We start from the raw sequence: 9,615 nt of genomic DNA on the forward strand, positions 1-9,615 counted from the left end.
TTCAGCCCTGCTCCTGCTGAAGCCCCAAGAGCAGGGCCCGCAGGGCTGAAGCCCCAAGACCCCTCTCCCCACTGAACAGAAGCCCCTACCACACCACCCCGCTGCAAGGCAGAGGTCCCGAGCCCCCCCTAGTCTGATAGTGGAGAATGGGAGGGTGCATGGGGGGCTCTGCGAGCTGCACTTTGATGGTAAAAGAGCCACATGTGGCTCGTGATCCAGTTTGGCCACCCCAATATGTAAACATGAATTCATTATTTCAGTGTTCTAATCTGTGTGTATTCACATGATGGGAACATTTCTCATGAGAACAAAAGATGTAGTCAAAAAGGTATTGCCTTTGTCAGTGGTTATTCTTCTAAGTATGTTCAGTCCTTTGGTTCAATAAATTGCTTACAATAAACTGTGATTGGACATCAGCCTTACCCCTTAAATTCACTTGTAGACTCATTCACTAGAAAAATACATCGTAGTTTTGTATGTAAAAAGTACTGTCTTGCTTAGCTGCTTTCCAGGGGAGCATGAAAAGTTGTAGAAAAGTTCACCAATTCAACATTAAGGCTAAAACACTGAAAAATCCATAACAACAGATTTAATTTAACCCATTATGATTTTAAAATACTCATATCATCTCAACATTTTACTCTATAATCTGATTTATTTTGCAGGTGGCAATCCTCATTCCTTTTCGCAATCGCCATGAACATCTTCCAATTTTTTTCCGGCACCTCATACCTATGTTACAGAAGCAACGGTTGGAATTTGCCTTTTATGTTGTTGAACAGGTGAGTCTTTAATTAGAATAGTATATCAAAATTAACTCCTTGGAACTTCCTCATTGATTGGGGTCTGCTATTGAATATTCTGTGAATCAGAAATCTCAACTTCTGAAACTAAACAGTTAAGCAGTTACATTCTAATCCATTAAGTAAAAAACAAACAAAAAACCCTCAACTCTTTTCTCAGATTTATTGGTGATCAGTGATATCTTATGTCTCTTAATATATAGAGCAATATTTTTATAGCTGTTAACATCAACCTCATTGAATCTATTGTATACAAAGTTAAGGCTTGTAGTGCAAAATCATTATCTTTGTGGCTATAAAAATTAAAAATTGATATTTTCAAAGGGATTTGAGGGCAGGGACTAATAAAGGGCTGCACAGATTTACACCTCTAGATTGCATATTCTTATCTAACCCAAATCTATAGTTACCAAAAGTGGTTATCATATGAAGGCTGTCCATTTGGCTGTCATTAAATGAGTTGGTGAACTCTGTGTAGTTCTTACTGAATAGGTGATCACATTACAAATGGTACCAGCTAGTACCCTGACAGGTAGTCTAATCAGAAATGCATAGACCTCAATTGATTTGAAGAATGACTGACCCCCTGAAGATGCTATCCCTTCAAAACAGGGTTATGTCACATTGGTGAAGGAACAGGGTTATGTCACATTTTGTGAGGCATTTGCTCTGCTGTTGGCAATATTATATTCATAGCTGATCTATACATTAATTACATGATTTAGGTTTCCAGGACAGTGAATTCTGCATCTTTCACAAACTTACATTCAGTCTTTAATGGAAAAAGAATAAGGGAGAGTGAGGAAATGGGTCCTCTTAAAAAGATCTAATTACATGATGATTTTCTGATACTAAAAAGTCTTGTAAACTAATTTTGTTCCGTCTTCAGGGAGCTGCTCTTCAAATTCCATTTTTGATTTAATGGGATTAAATGTTGAAAATTTTAAAAAGGTTTTTAATAAAATTTTATCAGGCTGTGGACATATGTCCTATCACAAGGTTAACTTACTGTAAATGTAGCAAAATAGTAACTTTTTCATACTAGTTGAAATTCATAAATACCATGTGCTTTGTTTTAACAAGATACATTTTTGAGTAGTTAAACACTGTTTGCAACTTTGGTATTGCATTAGTGATTCGGTATTGCATTTATGCTTTGGCATAAAACTTAACTGCAACTTGTACTTGAAGACAAGTATCAGTGCTCCTTATAGTATTGGTGCTTATGATTAATATGGTGCAATGTTACTAAACATAAACTAAATAGAAGTTTTAAGTTCTTGCTCTTCAAGGGCAGGAATTCTAGAGGGAGGATTTTTCTTTAATTGCACAAAAATGGAGTTGGTGAAATACTGCTACTCTTGCAGCTGCTGTGATTAAATGGAAGAATAACAAGCCTTGGTATCAACACACGTTTTTCTTTCTAATACGAGGGGGGCTGGTACATTTCCTGAATATGAAAGTAGTGTCTACTTGCTCTTGCCTCATTCAGTTTCTCCTTTGTTTCCACATAAAGAGTGGTACACAACCTTTTAACCGTGCAATGCTCTTTAATGTTGGCTTCAAAGAGGCTATGAAGGATGTTGCCTGGGACTGTGTAATTTTTCATGATGTGGATCATTTACCTGAAAATGACCGAAATTATTATGGATGTGGAGAGATGCCACGTCATTTTGCAGCAAAGCTGGACAAATACATGTATATGTAAGTAATGCAGTTCACCTTTCCTGTCTTAAAAGATGCAGAAATGTCTTTTGAATGTGCACATAAAGTTTGTGAAAAACCTTAGCCATAGTGAACATTCAACCTGCAATTTTATATTGGTAATGTTTTTCCTTTACATTATTAATTCTAAATTTCCACTTGTCTGCAGCTCTCACTGATCCAGTTGCTCCAGATAACTTTTGTAATTTGTTTCTCCATACCTGTGTGTGTGTGTGTGCTTGCTGTGTTTGGAGTTCAGTTTGTCAAAAAGCCATTGAAAACCTTGAAAATCCTGGACCTGTGCTACAGAAAATGTCGCTGTGTTATGGCTTTTCAGAACATCAGTGATCCACTGAGAACAATTAATTTAGTACATGAGAGGTAGAACAATCCAAAATTAGTACTGTAGAGATTGAGAGTCAGGAGTTTGAGTCCATTTTACTTTTTTGTCTGTTTGCTCTTTGGTAAGTGGGGATAATAATTGTCCACTTATTGTCCATTCTTTGCTCCACATTATCTATAATAAAAGTAGGGCTGTATTATCTTCTCCATCAAGCAGCTCCCTCTCCCACAGCATCCAGAGGCAGCTATGGGTAGAAGGAAGCCTTGTTAGCACAATACCAGTGGAGTCCTGTGCAGAGGTGCCAGGCCTCCTTGCAGATGATCCTCATCTCCTTAGGGATCCATGTTTGGAGAAGCCACTTGGGGAGCAAACCCAGCTATTCTGGTTGGGATGAAATTGTCAGACATTTCTGAAAGGATCCTCAGAAGTTTCCTCCCTCTGTGATAGCTTGTGGGAGGTGGGATGATCTGTCTGGTCCAGTAACTGTAGGAGGCAGCGGCTAAAGGGAACATCCATGCTAATGATCTTTCACTGTACGTACAGTATTTGGAATCAGGAAATTACAATTCCTAAAATTTAAAGAGTGACTGACAGTAGTAATTTTAGCTATGTAGCCCTAGGTTGGGCAGCTGCTTATTACTTAACACTTGTGTAATGGTAGTCAGCATGCATTTATTGTCAAGAAAAATAGTCTCTTGGTGCAAAAAGGATTAAAATAATCTTGAACGTGATTAGCTGTGCTCTCCAAAAACTGAAACAAGGGAGGAATTTCCATTACTTTTAAAAATACTCCAGAATAGGCTAATACAGGGTCAGGAAAACTTTTTGGCCTCGGCCACTTCGGTTTTCCAAAATTATATGGAGGGCCAGTTAAGGGAGGCTGTGTCTCCCCAAACAGCCAGGCATGGCCTGGCCCCCACCTCCTATCCGATGCCCCCACCCCGCTTCTCACCCCCTGCTGGCTCCCCCTGGACTCCTGCCCCATCCGACCCCCCCTGTCCCCTGACTGCCACCCCCTGCTCCATGTCCCCTGACCACCCCCGGACTCCCCACCCCTGACTGCCCCCTGCTGTCCCATCCAACCCCCCACACTCATTCCTGACTTGCCCCCCCGGGACCTCTGCCCCATCCAACCACCCCTTCTCCCTGTCCCTTGACTCCCCCCCACCGCCCCATCCAACTCCCCCTCTCCTTCCTGACTGCTCCCCCGGGACCCCTGTCCCATGCAACCCCCCTTTCCCCGCCCTCTGATGTCCCTCCCCTTATACACACCCTTGCCCCCTGCCCTCTATCCAACCCCCTCTGCGCCCTTACCACGCTGCCTGGAGCACCGGTGGCTGGTGGCGCTACAGCTGTGCTGCCCAGAGCACCGGGTCAGGCCGTGGCTCTGCAACTGCACTGTCCGGCCGCCTAGAGCGCTGTGCTGGCGGTGCGGCGTGCTGAGGCTGCACGGGAGAGGGAACAGCGTGGGCGGGGTCAGGGCTGAGCCTCCTGGTCCAGGAGCTCAGGGGCAGGACAGGAGGGTCTCGCAGGCCGTAGTTTTCCCACCTCTGGGCTAATATAAGGTGTTAAACTGCTTGATTTTTTTTTTCAGTTTTACATGTTTTGTAGAATACATTAATGGACTGGAAATATTACTGACATATCAGCTTTTACTGCTGACTCAGGTGAAGAGAACTTTTTCAACTCAATAGTGTCAAAATATCATATTTTGAAATCTGTTTTACAGTCCCTTCAGCTGTAAGTTGGTCTTTTTTCCTAAAACCAGCTACCTGAAGCCTGGGTTAAGCTGCTGTTTCATGGGATACTTTCCTGCTGTTGTCTGTTCCACAAATGAAAGCCCTTATTACAAATATTTAGTTTCCACATTCTTTGCTAATACCAACTTTCATTAAAAAAGATCTGTAAAGCATTTTTCCTGATAGGTATATTGAACATCTACGCATACACTAGATTTTTTTTTTTTCCTGCAAGATATGGAAGCAGTTGTTCAAACAGGATTTTTACTTCCTTAAATTCAATCAATAGAATAAAATTTACTTGCTTTCATTTTCAGTCTTCCATACAATGAGTTCTTTGGTGGTGTAAGTGGACTGACAGTGGAACAATTCAAAAAGATCAATGGATTTCCAAATGCTTTCTGGGGATGGGGAGGAGAAGATGACGACCTTTGGAATAGGTGAGTGTTCATAGTACATTGTATAAGACATGAGCTTCTGAACAGTGATGTTCAAATTTTTTCACTGTTAAAATATCTAAGTTAAGAAAAGTTTGCAGAGGCTTATTTGAGTTAGCAGGTGTTTGACTCTTTATAATGTGTTTTTTGTTGTATTAAATTAAAAGGTGTGTATTCATTATTATTGCACTGACCGTGTGCTTTATAAATAAGACATAGTCTCTGCCCTGAAAAGCTTAAACGCCAGGGGGCAGACTTTCAGAAGTGCCTAAAGTGCCCAACTCCCATTGACTTTCAATGGAATTTGTGTACCGACTTGCACTTTCTACCTTTGAATATCTCCCCCGAGGTGGATGTACAATGTGTGCTGGGGGGAGCCAGATTACGACATTAGCTATTTTAAAAAAGAACTGTAATTAAATGGAACAATGCTAATTAGATTTTTTTTTGAAGTGTTCAAATTTCAAAATCATGTTTCTGATATAGCTCCCCTTAAATAATATGTTCTGAAATTTTAAAGAAATATATATGAAGGGTTTTCTGCTTGGTTTGTTGATATTTAAAAGACTCTTTTGGGTGGGTCTAGTAGTGTAACCTTTGGGTGGGCTAGAATGTATTGCCCCTTTCCTAGTGCTTCAACACAACTTCTATAGAAAAGCACATGGAGACCCAGAATTCATTCAATCCTTGAGGATTTTCGGCAGGATTTGCACAGGGTCAACCTCTCCCCCACACAATCAAGTCCAAAAAGAAGAGGAGAAATTAGCTTAATTCTTTAGTATCAACTTTATAAAAAAATATAATGATAAAGAAATTTCTTAATTTCTACTAAATGACAAGATTACTTCATAATGCATGTGGATTATGAAGTAATCTTCATAGTTATACATAAATATATATACAAAAATTTAAATCTGAAAGGTTAGCCCCACAGAAAGACAGTGAGATGTACCTGAGAGGTCCAAAAGCTTAGGTTGAGTTCACTTGAGTCTCAGTTACAGTCCTTGTTCATCAACTATACGCGCCATATAGTCTCATGAGTCAAAAGCACTGCAACAGGAAAATATATATGACTCTTTCCCTGTCAACACATTTAAATGAGGAAAGAGTTTGTGAACCATGCGAGTTCAGACAATTTGACTAAAATAACATTCAAGATTTACAATTAAAAAAATAAAGTTTTCCTTCCAAATTTCTCCTATAACTAAACACTGCTGGTGCTTCCCTGTTGGAAAGTTAACTATATCACCAACCTGCTGCAAAATGCTTCAGAGTTAGGGGAAAACAGCTTGCTTTCTGTTCCTATGGCTGAGCTTCTTCCAGCCACCACACAGCTGCCTTGACTACTTGCCCTGACTCAGTGGAGTTTTAGTCCACCTACAGGAAGCCTATTAGGTATGCCCAAAACTATCACACCAAGTTCCAGAAAGTTCTGGACATGAATGCTGATTGTACATCTGCCTAGCAACAATGACCCAGACACCATTCCTTCCTTCCATCCCTGCCTCCCAGGTCTCTTAAAGTGATGTCTCCCTATTAGGCATGAATGTTACAATAGGAATAACACCAAGCATATTTGTGCTTCTCTCCCCTTTTTTTCTGTGCATGTGCTTCCCCCCCCCCCCTGCTTTGCTGCTGCTGTTGTTACTAAAAACCTTCTTGCGGTGTCTGGGGAAAAGCTTGCACATAAGTTGCTTCCATGTCCAAGAGCAGTGTATGAGTGGCGTCATGCTATCCTATGACACAGAGTTGTAGTTGACCATCAGAAGAACAGTGAAATTGACAATATAAAAACTCCATTAAATGCTCACAGTAAACAAACTTGTAAAAAGTTACTTTTGTTAATTTGTTAATTTTTATGATTAAATTATATGTAAACTAACTCCACCGGTACGGTGGAGTCGCATCTTACGTGGGGGTTAGGTTCTAAAGTCAGCACGTAAGGCTAAAATCACGTATAGTCAAAATTACCCTTGAAAATCCATTAAATCGCCCATAAAGTACAGTATACTGTACATGATTGTGTATACAACCTGTACAGTAATATTTATAATGTATACAGTAATGTACAGTATATAATGAGTACATATGCAAAATATAATTTTACAGTATTGTATTTTTAATTACAGGGGGTGATTACAGGGGGTTGTCAGGGCTTGATGTCGATCCAGGAGACAGAGGTGATGGAGAGCTTGGGTGACGGAGAGCGAGTCGTAGACGAAGTGGTTGGCTCTGGTTCAGCTTGAGAAGTTGATTGCGTAGGCTCATCTGCTACTGGTGGTTTTTCCTTGAAAAACATGGTGATCGGCAACTGTGGCTGTTGTCTCTTGAGCTGCTCAAACATTTCTTGATACAGTCTTAGATCGTCCGTAATACCACGTGTGATTTTGAGGCTTCGTTCCATAGAGGGATCGTATTCAGAAATTAAATCATTCAGGTGTTTCGCTGCTTGGAACACTTCAGCAAATTGGGCTTGTCTTTCTGATTTTGAAGTGTAAGTACGGTTGGGCATTTTTTTCCAGAAGAGCCCAGTCTCGTCAGCATTAAAAACTTGTTCTGGAAGATAGCCCTTTTCTTCTATTTTCTTTTATTGTTTGGGGTAGGCTTTTGCTGCCTCTTCATTGGCAGATGCAGCTTCATCAGTAGTCTGCACGTTTTTGAGGTTGAAGCGGTTCCTAAAACTGTTAAGCCAACCTTTGGCTGGCTTTGAATTCCTTCTCATCAGAAGGCTGTCCCTCTTCGGTGGGAGGTTTGAACAGCGCATAGAGGCTAAGAGCCTTTTCTTGCATCCTGTTGCCATCGATAGGCACACGTTTATGGTTCATGTCTTCCAGCCATAAGTTTAATGCCTTTTCAGTCTTCACTAAAGTCTTATCATGCACCTGGCTTGTCACCTTAACAGTTATTGGAGCACTTGATGCCACGGCTTGACGAATTTCTCTCTCTCGAATCTTGATGGCACGGATACTAGATTCGTTGCGGCCATATTTATGCGCCACATTGGAGACCGACATACCGTCTCTCAATAAGTCCAACACAGCCAGTTTTTCCTCAGCGTTGGAACAGATCGCTGTTTCTTTGGTTGAGCACCAGATGAAGTAGTTGGCTTGTGTTTAGGGGCCATGTTGTACGAAAAATACGTACAGTATCTTTAAACACTAGAATCACGCTCAGCGCGGCAAGATGCTCACACTATGAGAGGCACATGGGAACTGAGACTGACTCAGGGAATAGCAGATTCACGTCTCCCATCTCACGCTCACTCCAGGGCATACACTCATTGAGTGGAATGGTGGGCGGAATCGCCCGGACTGTTTACAGGTATCTTGTTGTTTTTATTTTATTTTTTTTGCTGAGCGCGTATAGTTGAATTTGCATAAGTTAAATGTGCGTATGATGCGACTCACCTGTATGTCGTTCTAAAAGGATCAGTCTTATGTAACAAAAGTATATCCCATGTTTCTACTCTTATAGCCCTCATCATTTCCATATGCTCCCACTCTGTCATCTCTTACTTTGCTTGGGACGGGGGCCTGGTTGCTATTTGTCGCTGTATATATTGCACTGTTTGTTTAAATTAAAAATTAAAAACAGTAAAGCAAAGGTCATATCTTTTAGTGGAAAAGTTGTTAGCAAATGGAAGAGTTGGCTTAAAATCTGAACACTAATGCAATTTTTTTCACTTTTGCTGCAAGTCACTAAATTTTTTTTATAAATTCATTTTTGTTCATACACTTATCTTTAACTATTGTACTGTAGGGTTCATTATGCTGGATACAATGTAACAAGACCGGAGGGAGACCTAGGGAAGTACAAGTCCATTCCTCATCATCACAGAGGTGAAGTCCAATTTTTAGGACGGTAAGAAAAAGGGCAGTGTGTTAAAACATTAAAACCTAAGGAATACAGAAGATTTTATCTGGAGCGTATTCTCTCTCTCACTCACACACACACACACTCTCTCACTCACACACACTCACACACAGAACTATTAATAAACTTCTGTGAGCCTTTTGTAAGATGCTATCCGGACTTATTTTGATACATTCCATTTTTCAAGGGACATATAAACTTCAAATCTAGTTTATTTAAAATGGCTAAACTCAGGTGAGATAGCTACTGTGTGAGCTCTTGCTGATTTCTGTGGTTTTACAATAACATTTTCCTGCTTTTATTAGTTTTTAGTTTTTGTCCCCCCTTCTCCCCACCAACCCACTGTTAATGTGTGGTACTCACACAACAGGGGATATTGACCACGTAAGGAAAACAACAAAGCTAACTTCACAAAGTACAGTGAACAAAGAAAGTAAACTGAAAAGAAAATATTCTCCCCTCACCTTTTTGCTATCGCAGTCTGATATCTTTCTTATAATAGCTTAAAAAATTGCTGGCAAAAGCCTGATTAAATTGACAGTGTCTCTCAGGGATCAGTAACATGAACATATTTGTATAGGTGGAAGTACAAGAGATGTGGTTTTTGAACTTCTGGAGAGTATATACATAAAGAGCTTTCCATGATTTATTATGGAAACACTAATTATGGCTCCATAGTTAAGGTTGAGCTGAGGTTTTTGCACATAAAACGGTGA

The 9,615-nt window shown here is 40.4% G+C and overlaps 1 protein-coding gene across 2 annotated transcripts in view; it reads left to right on the plus strand.

Moving 5' to 3' along the window:
- The window catches only part of B4GALT6 (beta-1,4-galactosyltransferase 6), a 46,751-nt gene that overhangs the window by 31,050 nt on the left and 6,086 nt on the right, over positions 1-9,615 (plus strand). For both annotated transcript variants that reach the window (XM_048840528.2, XM_048840529.2), the window contains 4 exons: positions 666-782; positions 2,320-2,507; positions 4,907-5,029; positions 8,786-8,887. In XM_048840528.2, coding sequence (XP_048696485.1) covers positions 666-782; positions 2,320-2,507; positions 4,907-5,029; positions 8,786-8,887 — 530 coding nt within the window. The remainder of the gene's footprint in view (positions 1-665; positions 783-2,319; positions 2,508-4,906; positions 5,030-8,785; positions 8,888-9,615) is intronic.

Source organism: Caretta caretta, chromosome 2 (genome assembly GCF_965140235.1).
Source record: "Caretta caretta isolate rCarCar2 chromosome 2, rCarCar1.hap1, whole genome shotgun sequence".
Lineage (NCBI taxonomy): Eukaryota > Metazoa > Chordata > Testudines > Cheloniidae > Caretta > Caretta caretta.